The following is a 20,714-nucleotide window of genomic DNA, read 5'->3' as shown; positions in this document are numbered from 1 at the left end:
ATTTTAGAGCCTAATGAAGCAACCGAAATTAAACTTACTATTAAAGATGCTAATTATAAACAAAATGATTTATTTCTTTTTAAACCTAATTTGAATAAGTCCGATGTTGAAATTTTCCCTTCATTACGTAATTTTAAGTGCGATACTACTGTTATCAGAAATAATTGTCATGAAACTTTGCATTTAAACGAACATATTTCTTTGAGTATAATTTATTTTAACCATGAAATAGCTGATACTTCTGAACAAAGTGTTAAAAAGAAATAACGAAAGAAAATTTATGTGAATATGTAAATCTCTTCTGCTTCACCTGATACTCTTTCACTGCGAAAAGAGCAGTTAACTGAAAATGATTTGGAAATTTCTCATAAACCTAATTAAATATTTTGCAGCAAAATGTCTCAAAAGACAAACTATTCACTCAAAAGAGAAAAATATCAAATTTATGAAATATTTAATGTTAAAAAATATACACATAAGGATTGAGAAATAAATATTTTTGTCATACGATCGCCAAATAGCAACCTTATTCAGAACTCTTTATTCGGATAAGATTCCTTTTAATAGAATTTTAAAATGAATTCATGCAATGTACATTAAATGTTTCTTTAATTAATATAATCACCACCTTAAAACAACTTAATTTATTATATTTATTTTAATTTCAATAATCATATTATACATAGAATTAACAAACAAGCCATTAACAAAAGCATCAATTTAAAATATGAAAAACAGTTGCTAAAAATTGCACAAGATAAGGGCATTTACTGTTTGTCTAAGATAGGTACTCTGCCAGACATTCGTCTGGAGCTGTGGCGGTGACTATGGTAACGAGGTATGATTATTTCAAGTAGGGGTGCGGGGTCCCTATTAAGGACTGGTTTCGGCGAGAGAAAAGGAGACCTCTTCATCGAAGCTACCCTCCTTAAAATGCCCTCTTCTTGTTTCCATAGCTCCAGACTGCCGCAGACTTAGTGGCGGTCAGAGTACCTATCTTAGACAAACATTAGGTGGTCATTTTAAGATTAGCGGGAGCGAAAAACTTAAAAAAATCTTTTGATGATTTTGCTTTGAATCGTATTTAGTAACTTAATGAAAAAAGAACCTATTTAAATATCTTGAAAATTCAAAAAGTTTAGGAATTTTCTCTACAGTTTTTGCAAATTTTAAAAGAAAGCTGTGAATGGAAAGGGAAATTGCCCAAAATTTATTTTGAACTATATAACAAGATTAAAAATGACACTCTGGCATTATAGAGGCCCATCCCCTATTAAAGTATGTTTTATTTCATAGGTCTTCCTTCCTTATATCATCACATTCTGTTGTCTGGACAATCATTATGAGGTATTATCATTAAAATTTTGGATACAAAATGAAATTTGTGGATAACCCCTTATCAAAAAGTACAAAAACTACATAGAAATTTGTTAGAAACGTTTTACATTTTCAAAATTTTGGCTAAAAATTTGGTCTAATCCAAATAATTGGTTAATTTTATAATAATTTAATAATAGTTTTTATTAATTTAATAATATTATAATAATTTCATAATTAACTTTATAACTAATTTTTATAATTAATTTAACAATAGTTTAATGCGCAGTGTAAAATGCATAATTGAAGTCTTTAAACTTAGAAAAAAAAATTGTAAAACAGCACGTAAGGAAAACATAATCAGCATATTATGATGAGGTAATGTCATGATGAGGGTAAGAAAAATAACACAATTTAATGTCCAAAAATACAGAATTAAAACAGGACAGGAAAACACCTTTTTTTTTCCAACGCTTATTCTTTTGAATCACTTTTTCCCTGTGCCATTGGTTTTTCGAACTCGTGATTTCTGACACGCCGTGCTCGAACATCGTTCCTTCCTACTTGTAGTCTGGTATGGACTGTAGTCTGGTTGACAGTGTAAAGCTAAGTTAGATAAAAGTGTATTGTTGCCCTATAGGTTACTATATATATATATATATATATATATATATATATATATATATATATATATATATATATATATATATATATATATATATATATATATATATATATATATATATATATATATATATATATATATATATATATATATATATATATATATATATATATATATATATATATATATATATATATATATATATAATAGTGAGCTGAATAGCGTTAAAATGAAGAAATTCGAAGTGAAGTCAATATTCTGTATTACAACATGGCCCTGTATCTCCCCTTAATATTAACCCATAATACTCTAACTGGACCACGTCTTATATTACCGGGTACTAGTGTACCCTACCAGAGGAAATAAGGGCGCTAGGGGTTCAAATTCGTCGTAAGACTTCCGGGTTACCACTTCAGATCGATTTTTATGCCTAAGCTTGAAAAAAACACGACACCAAATATTTTTACATTTGTAGTGTTCACAATATAACTCGTTATATCAATTTAAATGTCAACGAAACAAACAACAAATGGATTCGGAAGATTCCGCAAGCATGCTATGATGCATCCCCCCCCAAAAAAAAACAGTTATATTTTACACAAATATAGCCAAATAAGGGCGACAACACTCAAAACATGCTGAACCTTACACTTTATTTATGCTCTGATACTAATCTATATTATATAAAACGCTAATACGTACGTATGTATCAATAAAACCGATTATATTTCTTTTCTCGCGCTGGCAACAGTTTTAATTTTTAATTGATTGGATTCGGCGCGCAAGAGCACGTAGTGAGCATCATATGGCTAATCCATGTTATATAAAACGCTAATACGTTTTAATTGGGTATAATATAGCCTACGTCATAGGTTGTGTTGTTCCTACTAAATTTAACCCATGAACGGCATTTTCTGCGAGCCTAACTTCAAGCCACAAATAAACAAACGAAGTGTTCGATCGTTTAAATAGCTGCTCGCCAGATTTTATTGCATTATAAAGAAAAGTTATTGAAACTAAATAAACAACAACTAAAACAAATAACAATAACTAAATAAACAACAACTAAATTCCATTCGGGAGTTGGCGAGCACCAGCGAGCAGGGGGCGAAGCCTCCTAGTTGTGTTAAATTTGCTTTAGGCTCATAACCAGTTAAAATTTGCAAATTGCAAGAAAACTCTTATTAAGGTAAAATTTTAAGCTTAATTTTAAACACAAATCGCAATAATAAAACTTTCTAGAATATTAAGCCTGTTCACACATCGACTCGTAAGCATAACATAAGCGGAGGGATACACCGGAAGTTTTCTAAATTTCTTCTGGTTTTAGGAAGCTAGTTATTGTTTACACTCAGTCAACCATCCAGACATTTAAAATTCAACACAAAATTGTTTTTTTGAATAAAAAGAGAAGGATGGAACATCTTAACTCATCTATTAAGATTAAATTTGTTTGTCTGTTTTTCGAACAAGTATTGCTAGACCATTTTGGAGCAAACTCCAAGTAAGGAAACTCACCCTTTTTTTATGTTTTCCAAAGACGCAAAATTGTTTAGGAATTATTTTAAATCCTCATATCTTGGGCAATTTCAAACGATTTTATATCTCCAAATTTACAATGTTAATAATTCAAAATGACTCAGAAAATTTTGTATAATTTTATTGAATATTTCTACAGTTATAGTAAGAAAAAAGCAAAAAAAATAATTTTTTAATAAAAATGTTGTATTATTATGAATAATTAAACTACGTTCACTAAATTTAGTATAATTTTATTGAATATTTCTACAGTTATAGTAAGAAAAAAGCAAAAAAATAAATTTTTTATAAAAATGTTATATTATTATGAATAATTAAACTACGTTCACTAAATTTTGTATAATTTTATTGAATATTTCTACAGTTATAGTAAGAAAAAAGCAAAAAAATTAATTTTTTATAAAAATGTTATATTATTATGAATAATTAAACTACGTTCACTAAATTTTGTACAGTAAATGCGCATAATAAGCAACTTCATTTATACAAGTTACAAACTCATTGGACGCCCGTTGACTGAGTGGTAGAGCTACGTGCTCCCGTGCCACTGGTCCTGGATTCGATCCTCGGGTCGGGCAAGATTGACTCAGCCTTTCATCCCTTCAGTGGGTTGATAAATGAGTACCAAACACGATTGGGATCTAAACACTGGGGTTTTCGCGTTCGGCTGACCACCTAACCAGAGAATCTGTTCCTGTACCCCAGAGCCCGAGGTCAAGAAAACTGAAATGGGCACAGTAGGCCTTGGCCCTCTGTGGGCTGTCGCGCCACTGAATTTAGTTTAGTTTTTTTTTGCAAACTTATTGCTACATTTTAATTAATGGTGTTCAAAAGCACTCTTTTTTGTTTCTTATTATTTAACATACCATAACCGCTCAAATGACCGTTTAAGGACTTTTGCATCGAAAATGCGCTTATCATCTTATCGTTTTTGCACATGTGACTTCATGACTTTTTTTTTAACAATTATATACAGTTAATATCCTATTATTATTATTTTTTTGTATATTGTTTGTATCGAATAATACTTGTCGTATACCTATTTCTACCACAAACGGTCATTTGAACGGGAGAAGCTACGATGCTACGATGTAACATCGATGTCAGAAGCTACGATGTAATGTGTGTTCAACGTATTGCATTCGATTAGTTACACATTTCTGCAAGAACTGTTGCGTAGTTAGTTCAGTTAGAATAACTGTGAATTCAAATTTCAAGATGGTACCTAAAATTTTAGATTGGCTCTTTTGTGTAAGAAAAGGGGACAAAAACTAAATATTTTGGTAAGTAACTTATATTTTACTTTGATAGCTTTACTTCATTTCTAAACTGTTACTTTTACCCAGAAAAATGTCGAAACAATCAAGACAGCACAAGTTCTTAGAAGAAATAATATTATAAGAATAATTATAAGAATAATAATTCTTATAATTATAAGAATTATAGAAATAATAATAATTAGAAAAAATAGGTTTGCGGAAAATGTACAATGAAAACACCCTGTAGATGTAAAAAATGTGTTGCGCAATGAATTAAAAATTCTTATTCTTTGTGTTTGTATAGCATAAAAATTAGCAATATACAATTTTGTTTAATTATAATAAAGTGTTTTTAGTTTTTTTCCTTCCTAACATCCATATTTCATACATTCAATCAAGAAACATAAAGTCTGGTCATTTGACCAGCAATGGTAGAAATACGTATAGATTAAGTGTTGGTACGTTTAGTGTTAAATAAGTGTTAGTCTCTCAAAACTCTGAAAGCTTTGAACATAATTGAAAAGTAAAAGAAATCGCATGACCTAAACGTCTCTAAAGTCATAAAATAAATCTTTAAATATTTCTTGAGAAACTTTCATAAATTACGAAAAATGAAAGTTCCTCTTTTATTATTGTAAGGTAGTGTATATGAAGTCTATTAGAAATCAATTCCATGAAAAAACATTAATGATGTATTCACGTATTCTGATGTAACCCTTAAAACTTCGATGAAAAGTTTGTCGCAAGTGAAAAATTAACCAAGTATTCATTAATTACAAATGAAACTTCAATAAAACAATTCATTAATAAATATTGAAAATTCTATCAAGTGTTCAATGATATTCTACTTAGAGTAAACTTCCTCATTTATGAAAAATGATTCACTTATGTATTCTTCAATAATTATCATTATTGTCAAACATCATCAATTTTTCAAACCATCAAGAACTTCACACCAATAGTTGTAGCATCTCCCTGATTGCTTTCTAGCATGTACAAGACCTTTCTGCAGACGATTTGCCATAGATACTGGTACAAGAGGATTCGACAGAACATTTCGAAGAACCCTACATAAAAAGAAAATCATCAGTTAGAACTACATGGCAACCCTACGGTATCACTGCAGTTGTAGAATTTCCTTTTGAAATTTATTGTACGAACATTTATAGTTCAGTCACCAGGAGCTGGCACTTGGCTCCACCTCGGACGAAGAGTTCATTTCCGCGCAGGGAGTAAGAGGAAAAACGTATCCGCGGCTGAAATTGAGACAACCCTTAATGCGCTCCAAACGCTAACAGTGAATTATTTTTCAGTCGCTTACTTCGCTTTATTATCTGCTATTATACCTTTCGTTACTCTAGCCAATTAAATATATTGCAGCAAAATGTCTCAAAAAGGACAAACTATTCACTCAAAAGAAAGAAATATCATCAAATTTATGAAAAATTATTTTTAAAAAAATGCACATAGAGATTGTGATATAAATATTTTAGTCATACGATCCCCAAATAGCAACCTTATTCAGGATTGTTCACATCCTTCTCCCAAAAATAGTGGAATAGTATCGTCGGATACCGCGTGATGAAGGCGGAGCCAAGTGCCAACTCCTGATGAACGAATTATACTAATGGTTTAGCCAAATAACGCTTTTTATCCCTCGATTCGGCTACTTTTTGAAAAAAAAAATTTATATTAAATGTATCTACTAAATTTGAATGCTAAATAATTGCCATGTCAATATTCACTACTTAAAAACATTCCAATTTACTGCAAGCTGCATTTTTCTAAAAAAAAACGTTACAGATAAATTTACAGTAATTATTCTATTACAATGATTATTTAATTTTATTACTTTTGAACTTGAAAAAATTTAATCACTTTCACTAGAAATAAATTACAATAAAATAACACATCTAACTCTCTAAATTTATGCTGTTTAAAGAATGGGTCTTCGAACCTAATAGGGAAACTATTATGTTTAAAAGAGTGTGCTAGATGAAACAAAGCATTAATAACTTACATCCTTCCTATTCTGCGTTCTTCCCTGTTGAGATCTGAGGAAGGATCCATGTACTCACAAGACATTCTCTCCAGGCACTTGCTTCTTCGTTCACTGTATTTTTGGCAATTCATAAAAGCATCTCCCAATTCTCTCACTAAATCTGGATTTCCAGATTTTGCCAAATAATCCTGTACTTCCAAAAAGAGTTGAAGCCTCCGATCGGTCGCGTGCCTGAAATCAGCCAGAATAGACCGCTTCCGTCGTCCTCCGGCGATCGTACTCACAGTCGTCAACCCTCCACCGATCATCCAGGGTAGCATAGCTTGAGTAGCTAAAAAGGGACCAAAAACTGCCAGCAGTATGAGTGGCGCCAACAGAACAAAAAGTGCCTTAGCTTCTCTACCTCGTAATCCTCCTCCGTGACCACCTCCATGACCACCACCCCCATGACCTCCTAAATTGAAGCCTCCAGAAGGAAAACTATCCCAACCGCCAAAATTTCCTTGGCCACCTCTGGCATAGTCATGCTTTTTTAAGGCCAGGTTTTCCGTCTCGTCATAGAACTCTAGGGTGGGATCGTGGGATAATTTGTAAAGCGTCAAATGCTGAAGAGGTTTTGGGGTAGTCTGGAGATCTAAAAAATCCACTTGAGTTGCCAGCTGATCTTTATTTGAACTCCGGATCAGAAGATCGTCGAAATTGCGCATATAGTCGTAAGGGGCTTGCACGTATTGAGGAAAATCTCCTGTTTTTGAAAGTGATGATTTGCTGGTGGTCTGCCGACGAGTCGATGTTGAGTTGAGTTGTTCCTGCGATTCTGTTAAAAAATAAAATTTATGAAGTTACTACAACGATATATGAAGTTACTTTTGAAATAAAAGCTCGAAAAAAATTAAATCATATTTACTAAAAATAAATTATAATGAAATAGCTCCACTAAATCGAATGAATACAGGGCGTCCCCTTTAAGTAAAGCCATCTTGATTTTGTACAATAACTGGACGCAAAGAAAACAAATGTGAACGAAACATACAGACTAAGAAAATCTACGTTTAAACTCATATTTACATGGAGCAATTCATTTCCTGCACCACTTGAAGAAGTAAAGAACATCAAATAAGTAGAAAAATAATGGGGAAAAAAGTTCTGCCTTAATTCGTAGCATCATAGCGTCAAATCATAGCCCATAATTTGTCATGGGGCAATTCGTCGTGAGAAAAGCCTCGGCGACAATTCATCGTGGGCATGATTCGCCGTGATATGATTCGTCGTAGAAATGATTCTCATCGCAAGCATAATTCTCCCCTGGAACAATTTAGTCAACGGCATAACAGTAAATCGTCGTGACCACAATTTCGTGCAGTTTAGATGATTAATTACAGTACATATGTCAATAAAAAGGATGTTTCTTCAGAATTAAATAATACTAAAAGTAATTTTTCGTCAGAAAGTTCCTTAACTCTTTTCTGTACGCTTTTCCATAAAGAGAATCCCTAAAAAGAATTTTCCCGCTGAATTGAATGTTAATACTTATATGGGTTTTATAATTATAGTAATTATGGGTTGTGTTAAGAATATTCGTATCCAGAAGCGCTCCAGCAGCGCCCCCTATGTAACCGGGATTAATGTAAATGATTATGTCTTGAGTGTCTGTGTTAATATGTATATGTTTGTGTTACGTCCCAATAAATGTTTCTAAAAGTAACAATTCGTTTGTCAATTCGAAAGTAATTAGTTTCGTAACAGAAAATTGATGCATCGTCCGTGGAAGCCCATGGTTTGTTCGAATAAAAAATTCGTTTGCAAGAAATAAAGAATGACGGCATGTGGGGTATGTTGTTTTGATTTGATACTTATCCATTTCGTATTGTGTTGAAAGTAGTTAAAAGTCATTGCATTGAAATAGTTTCGATTTGGACATTTAATTGTTTCATATTGTGTCGAATTAGGGTTTATGAGTAGGAAATTGTTGAAATGGTAAAATTGTGTTGTTTATGTTTGATATACTTTCGTTTTGAATAAGTACTAGTTTGAATTTGTAGTGTTTGTATTTACTGAACCACATATGCTTTAAAAATTGTTTGATTTGGTAGTGCTTATTAATATCTGAAAAGGAATATAAATTTAGTAATGGCTGAAAAGAAAGAGTTGGATAAGTTAAAAAAGCAACGCACCTCGCATAGAGGACAGGTTACTAAACTGATTACAAAAATTAAAACTTGTTTAGATGAGCAGGGAATTGAAATCGATGAGTTCGAAAGTCTGTTGATCCAATTGCAAACCAAAGACGATCAAATAAAATCTTTAGATGTTAAAATCGAAAATCTTTTAGATAATGATGATATTGAATCAGAAATAGAAAAAATTGATGAATATAACGAAGAAATAGTTTTTACAACTGTTAAATTAAAAAACAAAATAAAATCGTTGCAATCGGATAGCGTAATTGAAAATAAATATAATAATGTGCAAGAAAACCCAATGAATCGTAGCGGAAATATAAGCGCTAAATTGCCTAAATTAAAAATTCAAACTTATTATGGCGATCCATCAGAGTATTTGAATTTCTGGAATCAATATGAAAATTCAATTGACAAAAATCCTTCTCTCTCAGATGTAGAAAAATTTTCATATTTATTTAGTTGTCTTGGTGGTGAGGCACTTTCTTGCATTAAAGGTTTTGCGATAACAGAAAACAACTATAAACCAGCTCTTAAATTAATTCAAGATACATTCGGTCAAAAAGATGTTTTAATTAACGCCCATATGTCTAAACTGTTGAATATGACCCCTTTAAAAATTTCGTCTAATTTACAGGAATTAAAGAATCTTTATTTTAAATGTCAAACTCAAATTCGTTCTCTTGAAAGTTTAGGTGTAAAATCGGAAACGTATAGTGTAATGCTTAGCGCAATTATTTTGAAACTATTTCCCAGTGATCTTATTTTAGAATTTAGTAAAGAGCAAATTTCAAGTACTAATCATGATCTAAATGAATTAATGAGTTTTTTGCATAACGCTATTATCGCCAGAGAGAGGGCTTTTCACTTGCAGCAGTCTGCGGGTTCCCCCCCTTCGCCTCGCCTGGCGTCGAATTTCCATTCAAAACAAATTTCTCGTAAATATAACGGAGGCTCTTGGAATCGGAATAAATTTATATCCTCCGCGAATGAATTGCTGACTAATGCAGCTTCAAATGGTTGTATATTTTGTAATCAAAATCATTTGAGTTCTTTATGTGAGAATTTGAAAGCTCAAAATAAAAGAGAGAAATTATTACGCGAAAGAAGATGCTTATTATGTTGTAATGTTAATTGTTTTGTTAAAATTTGTAAAGGCCCCGCTTGTTCTTTTTGTAATGGTAGACATGCGCGTGCAATATGTTTTAAACTAGAAAACTCTAAAAAGGATAAGGATGAGGGTGAGTCGAAGAAAAACCAAAATGAAGCGAAAAAATTAAATGAAATTGTATCCACTTCTTCGAATCACATAGGGAATAAAAATGGAGGAATTTTGTTGCAATGTGTAAAGGTAGAAATTGTTGGCACTAATTCTTCGGATTTAATATTTTCGTTGTTTGATAATGGCTCTGAACGGACTTTTGTTAAAAAATGTGTTTCCGAAAGGTTAGGATTAAAGGTTGTAGGGTTTGAAAAATTGAAAATTTATAGTTTTGGCTCCAAGAATCCTAAGTTGCAGGTTTGTCGCAAAGTGGAGGTTAAGTTGCGAAATATTTTCGAAGGTAACGAAGTCGTGATTGAGGCATTGGAGATAGATGAAATTTCGAGAGCGCCAATTCATGTTCCTGATCAAAGGGTTTGCGCTGAGATGAAGGCCAGGAGACTTAAGTTGACATTTAATACTAATGAGCTGTCCAATGATTGTAGGATCTCATTGTTAGTTGGATCGGATTATTATTGGGATTTGACTAAGAGATTTCAAAGGTTAAATTCATCATTAGTTGCTCTTGAAACAGTTTTTGGATGGTCCCTTCAAGGTAGATGTGAAGGTTCAATTGAGTCCGCATCGGTTAATTTCGTTTTTAGTGAGAATGATTCAATCTCTTCGGAGCTTAGACGATTTTGGGAATTGGAAAGTTTGGGAATTAGAGGTGACGAAATAGAGACTTTAGGTAGCAAAGAACAAGATCTTTTGAGGGAATTTAATGATTCGATTCAGTTTGTTGACAATAGATATTGTGTTAAGTTGCCTTGGATAGAAGGGATGCAAGAAAAGTTGGCGAGCAATAGGGAGGTGGCATTAAAACGTTTTAATAGTTTGGTCAAGAGGTTTAAGAGAGATCCATCTTTGTATAAGGAGTATCGGGAGGTTGTAGACGGTTATCTTAAAGAGGGAATAGTTGAATTGTCAGATGATTTAATTGATGAATCTACGTTTTATTTGCCCCACCATGCTGTCATTCGCGAAGATAAAACAAGTAGTCGCCTCAGAATAGTGTTTGATGGTACAGCTCATGCAGAGGGAGAATACTCACTCAATGATTGTCTTCATACTGGAATGAACTTATATCCAAACTTGTTCGAGCTTTTGTTGCAATTTAGACAAAATGCTGTAGCATATACAGCTGATGTTAAACAGGCATATTTACAAATTTTGATAGACTCAGATGATCGACGATTTACCAAATTTTTCTGGATTGAAGACCTCAATTCAGACAAGCTTTGTGTACTAAACTTCACTAGAGTGCTATTTGGACTTAAACCAAGTCCTTACCTGCTTGCAGCAACTCTTAAGCACCATTTTGAAAGGTGCCAAAATTTATTCCCAGAAACTTGTGAAGTGTTAAGAAATTCGTTCTGGGTCGATGATCTCGTTGGAGGAACTGATAATTTAGAAACTGCTCATAAAATCAGCATCGAAAGTGTAGAGATAATGAAGAAAGCAGGAATGGTGCTTAGAAAATGGCAAACTAACTCGATACCACTCCGTGAGATGTACAAAAGATCTGGCATAGAAACTGATGACTCAAATGGCATAAGTGGAAATGGTGTACCAAGTAAAGTTCTAGGACTGGCTTGGAATCCTGATGAAGATATAATCTTTTTTGACGTCAGCAAGTTGAAAGACATTGCTGTCAATGGTAGCAGTACCAAGCGATTTGTATTACACCTTCTGGGTCGCATCTTCGATCCCATTGGCTACGTTGGTCCTTTCATTATGAAACTGAAAATTCTTATCCAAGAATTGTGGGCTGCTAATATTGACTGGGATATTGAACTTCCACCTTTACTGGACTACAAGTGGCAGTTGTGGTGCAGTGAAATCGAACATTTGAATGAGATATTCATTCCTAGACATTATTTTTCAGGATTAACTTTATGTGATTTTATTTCATTTGATATTCATTCTTTTTCAGATGCTTCCATGAATGCCTATGGCTGTGTGATCTATTTAAGAGGAATTACTCGAGAAAATCGAGTGATTACTAGCTTTGTATGTTCCAAGAGTAGGGTTGCTCCTATTAAGTCAATCACATTGCCACGTTTAGAATTGTTAGGATGTTTATTGTCCGCTAGGTTAGTTAAACAAGTTAGTAAATGTTTAAAATTTGAAACTACTCATCACTATTGGACAGACTCAACCATATGCATGTATTGGATTAAGGGAGAGGCCAATAACTACAAAACCTTTGTTAAAAATAGAGTCAATGAAATTCAAAATTTAACTGAACAAACAGAATGGTCTCATTGTCCTGGAAAAGAAAATCCTGCAGATATCCTTTCAAGGGGTATTTCTGCTTCGGACTTAGTCAAAAATTCGTTGTGGTGGTATGGACCACCTTGGTTGAGTCAATCTAGTGAGTTTTGGCCTTGTAAAATTGAAAATGAGAAACCCATTGGAGATTTAGAAGTTAGAAAAGAATGTGAAATAATCTCCCAATGTAAATGTACAGTGTTTGATTCAGAATTTGTGTTAGATTTAAATAAATATAGTAACTTAGATAGAGTGTTAAAAATCACAGTACTGGTTAAAAGATTCGTCAACAAGCTCAAAAAATTACCAGTTGAGTTGGGATCTTACACTGCAACTGAGCTCTCAGAAGCTGAGATGGACTGGATAAGGTATGAGCAAAGTCTTGTCTACTCTTCTGAATTGGAATGCATTAAAAATGGTAAACAGGTATCTAAAAAGTCTTCTCTTTATTATTTCGCCCCATTTTTAGATAAAAATAATGTTTTGCGAGTAAGGGGAAGGTTAGAAGAAAGTGAATTTTCAGATAGCGAGATTCATCCAATTCTTTTACCTAAAAAGTCAAAATTTACTGAATTACTAATTTCTAGAGAACATAAAAAGGTTTGTCACGGTGGGGTGTCGGCTACCCTCGCAAAAATTCGCAGTGCATTTTGGATTCCGAAGGGTAGACAAATAGTGAAAAAGGTTTTAAAAACTTGTCTCATTTGTAAAAGGTACTCTTTGAAACCTGCAGAACAAATCACTGCACAATTACCAAAGACTAGAGTTCTTGAAAACCCCCCTTTTACTGTTACTGGAATTGATTTTACTGGTCCAGTCACTGTTCGTTCAGGTAAAGATATTAATCAAAAATCTTATATAACATTGTTTACATGTGCTGTTACAAGGGCTGTTCATATTGAATTAGTCACGGATATGACAACAAAAAACTTTATTTTGTCTTTAAGACGATTTTTGGCGAGAAGGGGAAATTGTAAGGTCATCATTTCGGATAACGCTAAGAGTTTTAAAAATGCAGAAAATATTTTGAAAAGTTTTTCTAAAATTTTGGATGATTCAGAGTTAAACAATTTTGTGGCTTTGCATGAAATAACATGGCAGTTTATCCCCCCTCATGCTCCTTGGTGGGGAGGATTTTATGAAAGACTCATGAAGAGTATTAAAGAACCTTTAAGAAAAATTCTCGGTAAATCTTTTCTTAGCTTTGAAGAAATGACGACCATTCTATCAGAAATTGAATTTGTATTGAACAATCGACCACTTACTTATGTAAGCAATGAGTTAAATGAACCACTACCTCTCACACCATCCCAATTTTTATTTCCTGGACAGGAAATTCTTAGCTATCCAATTCATTTTACAGAAATTTTGAGCAATGAACCCTCGAATAAAGAAAATTTAACTAGACGTAAAATTTACCAAACTAGACTTGTACGTCAAATTTGGTTAAAATGGAAAGCTAATTATTTAATGCAATTAAGAAATGCACACAAATTTGTTAATCCCTTACCAGAAAAGGATCTGAAGGTAGGGGACGTAGTATTGCTCGAAGGAATAACGAAATCTAAATTTTTGTGGCCCCTTGGCATTATTGAAAAAGTAATTATTGGCCGAGATGGTCATATTAGATCATGCATTATCAAAACATCTAAAGGTCAGTATAAACGACCAATTCAGTTAATTTACCCCCTTGAAATAAATTAATACTAAAAGGTTTCATGTATCATTGCCTATATTATCCTTGTGTCATTATAATGTTTTTTCTTTCTTTATATTTTGTATTTGCATATGATTTAATATAATTTAATTTGTATTTGCATTTAATAGTTTGTAGTAATGTACTCTTAACAGAGTACAGGTGGGGTGTGTTAAGAATATTCGTATCCAGAAGCGCTCCAGCAGCGCCCCCTATGTAACCGGGATTAATGTAAATGATTATGTCTTGAGTGTCTGTGTTAATATGTATATGTTTGTGTTACGTCCCAATAAATGTTTCTAAAAGTAACAATTCGTTTGTCAATTCGAAAGTAATTAGTTTCGTAACAGGTTGAAGTACAATTGTGTATTTGTACCAATTTACGCAACTGACATTGTTATCTAAGCAAGTGATATACGGTTCTTTATGTAGTTTTTTTACGTTGACTTGAATGAGACTATAGAAGAGTTGATAGAATAAATGGCTTAAAAGTTGAAAGCGTTTTACATATATTAAAAGTACTACTATTGACATGTACTTAAGTACACTTTTAACAATGCTCGAGGATATCTGAGCAGGATATTTTGCAATATCATTTTTCATGCTGAATTGAATAAAGAAAAAAAAATACTAGTGAATAAAGTATATAGCTTAGAAATTATAAGGAATTTCTTCATGGTAAGTATAATTCACAAAATAGTGCTTTATATATATATATATAAAAAAATGAAATACAAAAAAAAAACCATAGCAACTTTTGAAATATTAGTCCTTTTGATTTGTGCTTGTTTGAATTTGATTCAGCTAGAAAAAATACATACACCAATTGTTTGCATAGATAAATGCTTTTACGCTACATTTGTACTTTTTGCACGTAAAACCCTCATAACTTCTTAACTATTAATCTTTTCAATTCCTGTTTTATTTTAATCAATTCACGAAAAAATAATTTCTTCGGAAAATATACCTGATATGTTTAGACATAGCACTGTAAAATGTGTCAAAAACGTACTTTTTATACACAATATATATATATATATATATATATATATATATATATATATATATATATATATATATATATATATATATATATATATATATATATATATGGTACTCATTGGTTAAAATTGATGGCACAAAATCAAGGTTGAATTTATTTAAGTGAAGCTCACTGTAAATTTACAGTGACACTATTAAAATATAATAACAATAAAAATCGCAGCCACTAATTCGTAAACCACATTTTGAAAAGGAAAAATAACGTACCGAGAATCAATAAGCATTTCGTAAAATATTAAATAAATTCATTAAAAAATTTAAAATATTACCTGTATAAGATATGCAAATAACTCCTGCTATGAAAATCTGAAGAATTGCACACGATTTCATTTCGGCGCCTGAAGAAATTAAAAAAAGAAGTGAGTCAGTAAATCGCAAACAATGTGGAAAAAACTATAGCAACATCAAGAACAAAAGATTGTAAGTAACAAGGTTAGAAAAAAGGAAATGTTTTTAAATGACAGTTAAAAATAAGCATGTAATATATTAAAGAATTTCATATGGAAAATGCGTTAACCAGCATTGTATTTAATGAGTTATTTGCATAGTTTTAATCGCCGGAAAAACATCAGACAGGTTGGAAGGTTTTTATTTTTTTTAAGTGAATATTCAATCTTCTTCTATGTGAATATTCTACACTTCAAATTACTTGGTAATAGGTGAAATATTAAAAGACATGATGTTAACTGATTTTCTTGTAATCTTACAAATGGAACGAGAAGAGAAGTGTAAAGCGTGAATAATTTTTGCGCAAAAGCTTTTGCTGACACCATTTGTAAAAAAGCACTGATTTCGGCTTCTGTATAATTATTTTAAACACTTTATGTGCGCCATGGTGGCTCAGGGGATAGAGCGTTCGCCTTCATGGAGCGGGTTCAAATCCATGGTCAATTCGAACTCCGCACCCGGCTAGCACCAAGCACAGTGTAGACGTAAAATATCCCCAGTGGTAGATGAATCATGGGTTAGAGTTCCTTTGCTATCCTCTCTATGTAACGCAAATGTGGGTTAGTTCCATCAAAAAGTCCTCCACGAAGGCAAATTTCTCTTAATACTTGATCCAGGAGTTCCCTTGTTTTCCGGATTGGGTTCAAGATTACAAGGCTACGGAGTTGAAAATTAGTAGTCGTAAACCCGAAAAAAGTGGGTCGGCTGTTCAACGACGGTTATATATACAGAAAAAACGTAGCATGGTGAGCGTTCGCCTTCCATTGAGGTGAACCTTGTTTGAATCCCTGCGAACGCTGGTCGATGCGAATTCCACCTCCGACTTGAGTCGACCTGATGTAAAATATCCTCAGTGGTAGACGGATCATGGGTTAGAGTCCCCTTGCCGTCAAGTTAACCGTGGAAGGTTTTCGTGGTTTTCCTTTAAATGTAACCCAAACGCGGATTAGTTCCATCAATAAATCTTCCATCAAGGCGAATTCTCCCGATAATTGAAAAAGGAGTTCTCTTGTCTTCTGGATTGGGTTTAAAATTACAAGGCTGCGGAGTTGTAATCCTAAGCCCAAAAAATTAGGTCTACTGTTCAACGACGGTTACAAAATAAAGTAAAACATAGCATGGTACATTACAATCTACCATGTCCTTGTCAAAAAGAAAATCCTTAGTGTAGCTCGTATGACCTGCTGCACTTCATCTACTAAATCTGAAGTTGGACGATTTGGACGATTGGCTGATTTGTATGAGATACGCTTCAGAAAGGTTACCAATTTGAAACACTGGGGGAATCTAAGACCAATCGGAGGTTAGTTGTAGGCTTCGGAAAGGTTACCAATTTGAAGCACTGGGGAATCTTTAAAACCAATCGGAGGTTGGTTGTACGCTTCAGAAAGATTACCGATTTGAAGCACTGGGGAATCTTCAAGATGAATCGGGGGTTGGTTGTACGCTTCAGAAAGGTTACCGATTTGAAGCACTGAAGAATCTTCAAGATGAATCGGGGGTTGGTTAGACGCTTCAGAAAGGTTACCAATTTGAAGCACTGAAGAATCTTCAAGATGAATCGGGGGTTGGTTAGACGCTTCAGAAAGGTTACCAATTTGAAACACTGGGGGAATCTAAGACCAATCGGAGGTTAGTTGTAGGCTTCGGAAAGGTTACCAATTTGAAGCACTGGGGAATCTTTAAAACCAATCGGAGGTTGGTTGTACGCTTCAGAAAGATTACCGATTTGAAGCACTGGGGAATCTTCAAGATGAATCGGGGGTTGGTTGTACGCTTCAGAAAGGTTACCGATTTGAAGCACTGAAGAATCTTCAAGATGAATCGGGGGTTGGTTAGACGCTTCAGAAAGGTTACCAATTTGAAGCACTGAAGAATCTTCAAGATGAATCGGGGGTTGGTTAGACGCTTCAGAAAGGTTACCAATTTGAAGCACTGGGGAATCTAAGACCAATCGGAGGTTAGTTGCAGGCTTCGGAAAGGTTACCAATTTGAAGCACTGGGGAATCTTTAAAACCAATCGGAGGTTGGTTGTACGCTTCAGAAAGGTTACCGATTTGAAGCACTGGGGAATCTTCAAGATGAATCGGGGGTTGGTTGTACGCTTCAGAAAGGTTACCGATTTGAAGCACTGAAGAATCTTCAAGATGAATCGGGGGTTGGTTAGACGCTTCAGAAAGGTTACCAATTTGAAGCACTGAAGAATCTTCAAGATGAATCGGGGGTTGGTTAGACGCTTCAGAAAGGTTACCAATTTGAAACACTGGGGGAATCTAAGACCAATCGGAGGTTAGTTGTAGGCTTCGGAAAGGTTACCAATTTGAAGCACTGGGGAATCTTTAAAACCAATCGGAGGTTGGTTGTACGCTTCAGAAAGATTACCGATTTGAAGCACTGGGGAATCTTCAAGATGAATCGGGGGTTGGTTGTACGCTTCAGAAAGGTTACCGATTTGAAGCACTGAAGAATCTTCAAGATGAATCGGGGGTTGGTTAGACGCTTCAGAAAGGTTACCAATTTGAAGCACTGAAGAATCTTCAAGATGAATCGGGGGTTGGTTAGACGCTTCAGAAAGGTTACCAATTTGAAGCACTGGGGAATCTAAGACCAATCGGAGGTTAGTTGCAGGCTTCGGAAAGGTTACCAATTTGAAGCACTGGGGAATCTTTAAAACCAATCGGAGGTTGGTTGTACGCTTCAGAAAGGTTACCGATTTGAAGCACTGGGGAATCTTCAAGATGAATCGGGGGTTGGTTGTACGCTTCAGAAAGGTTACCGATTTGAAGCACTGAAGAATCTTCAAGATGAATCGGGGGTTGGTTAGACGCTTCAGAAAGGTTACCAATTTGAAGCACTGGGGAATCTTTAAGATGAATCGGAGGATGGTTGTATGTTTCAGAAAGGTTACCAATTTGAAGCACTGGGGAATCTTCAAGATGAATCGGGGATTGGTTGTACGCTTCAGAAAGGTTACCGATTTGAAGCACTGGGGAATCTTCAAGATGAATCGGGGGTTGGTTGTACGCTTCAGAAAGGTTACCGATTTGAAGCACTGAAGAATCTTCAAGATGAATCGGGGGTTGGTTGTACGCTTCAGAAAGGTTACCGATTTGAAGCACTGAAGAATCTTCAAGATGAATCGGGGGTTGGTTGTACGCTTCAGAAAAGTTACCGATTTGAAGCACTGAAGAATCTTCAAGATGAATCGGGGGTTGGTTGTACGCTTCAGAAAGGTTACCGATTTGAAGCACTGAAGAATCTTCAAGATGAATCGGGGGTTGGTTAGACGCTTCAGAAAGGTTACCAATTTGAAGCACTGGGGAATCTTTGAAACCAATCGGAGGTTGGTTGTACGTTTCAGAAAGGTTACCAATTTGAAGCACTGGGGAATCTTCAAGATGAATCGGGGATTGGTTGTATGTTTCAGAAAGGTTATCAATTTGAAGCACTGGGGAATTTTTAAGACCAATCGGAGGTTGGTTGTACGCTTCAGAAAGGTTACCGATTTGAAGCACTGAAGAATCTTTAAGCTGAATCGGGGGTTGGTTGTACGCTTCAGAAAGGTTACCAATTTGAAGCACTGGGGAATCTTCAAGATGAATCGGGGGTTGGTTAGACGCTTCAGAAAGATTACCAATTTGAAGCTCCAGGGAATCTGTGGAATCGAAAGTCCTGTGATTGGTCGTTGAGCAGGAACATGGGTACTGGGATATGGAGAAAATTTCCTTCCCCATCAGATCTATGTCTAAATTGAGGAAGTGACCTTACAAAATTGTGATAGAATGTCTTCGGATCATCCTCCTGTTTCCGTCACCAATAGCCCATGGTGTAACTCAAGTGCGACTTAAATAAAGTCCCTACACTGTAAAAAAACTCGGTAAATGTTTAACCAATACTTGGTGCAAAGTTTCTAATTGCACCATAAATTGGTTAAATGAAAAAATGTTCTATTTAGGTCGCACCATAAACCGGTAAATATGATCGAGAAATACATTCATGGCGCAATTGATTGCACCAAACTTTCGCACTATGAGAGGCACAAACTTTAACTGTGACAGATAGCTTATTTTGTAATTGTTGGCTAATGACAGATTTTGTTGACGAAGCTTGCAATCATTTCATGCAAGTTCTCTTTAAAATTGTCCATTTCTTTTGCAGGTAAGTAAACTTTTTTTTTATTCATTTGCAATAATTACAGTTCATTTCTATCATATCAACATTAAAAATTTTGTTGTGTGTTCTGAAAGAGTTAGTTTCAAATTTCTTCTAGGAAACTACATTCGTTGTATGAATAATTAAATATTTTAAAATCTATATTAGCTCTTTTTCAATAAATAAGGAGATACATCTATTTTATGTGTACAGAAAGTGTAATACCAATGACAAATAAACTGTAAATACGACAATTGTAAGCATCATAGCTTTCAGCCAAATTTTTTAGTGAAAATTTCATAGGTCCGTGCGGACAAAAAAATTAATAATAGTAAGTACTTTCTATTAGGATTAAAACAAAACTTTTTATCAATATCTGTGCTTCTGTTTTGATTTTCATGTTTTATATTGTCTATTTTCGTTTGTAATGTCACATAATTACACGAATGTTTGTTTATGCATTCTTAAATGCTTTTGTAGTAAAATTTTAAAATCGAATTATACTCCGTTTCACCTCAAACCGTTGTCATGGAAACTGGGTTTCTTTAAGTTGGCTGGGTGCACAAGGGTAGGAAAGGAAGTGGCCAATATTGGTGCTAAAAAAACAAAGCGCTACATTTTTTTAGTCGCCAAGAATCTTACTGAAATTTTGAACAGAATTCCGAGAAGAATAAGATTTTTTTATAGAATTTTTAGAAATAAGCTGATTTCTTTTTATTAATTTTTTTTTAAAAAAAAGCAGATTTTCTTAATATTTAACTAAGAGAAACAAATTTTAAATTAAACAAAATATCGGATTTAAAAAGTTAATATTTTTTTTTATTAAATCTAAATAAATAAAAATATTTAGATGCTCATAAATACTTTGCTTTCAATAATTATTTTTTCATGCAATTTTTG

General features: G+C 33.8%; 1 protein-coding gene across 3 annotated transcripts in view; it reads right to left on the bottom strand.

Annotated features, from left to right (window-relative positions):
• Window positions 1–3,795: 3,795 nt before the first annotated feature.
• Window positions 3,796–20,714, bottom strand: part of LOC107440692 (cancer-related nucleoside-triphosphatase) — a 63,073-nt gene continuing 46,154 nt past the window's right edge. For 2 of the 3 annotated variants that reach the window (XM_071177897.2, XM_087157871.1), the window contains 3 exons: window positions 15,485–15,553; window positions 6,761–7,559; window positions 3,796–5,807 (listed from right to left, as the gene is read on the bottom strand). In XM_071177897.2, the coding sequence (XP_071033998.2) occupies window positions 5,666–5,807; window positions 6,761–7,559; window positions 15,485–15,545 (1,002 nt within the window). In that variant the 5' untranslated portion in view covers window positions 15,546–15,553 and the 3' untranslated portion in view covers window positions 3,796–5,665. Of the gene's footprint in view, window positions 5,808–6,760; window positions 7,560–15,484; window positions 15,554–20,714 lie in introns of those variants that run through there. The other variant, XM_071177901.2, reaches the window with a different exon arrangement.

This window comes from Parasteatoda tepidariorum, chromosome 2, assembly GCF_982258835.1.
Source record: "Parasteatoda tepidariorum strain Cologne lab strain chromosome 2, Ptep-v5.0, whole genome shotgun sequence".
Classification (NCBI taxonomy): domain Eukaryota; kingdom Metazoa; phylum Arthropoda; class Arachnida; order Araneae; family Theridiidae; genus Parasteatoda; species Parasteatoda tepidariorum.
Note: the sequence above shows the minus strand (reverse complement) of the source record. Positions and strands in the feature narration are given on the sequence as shown.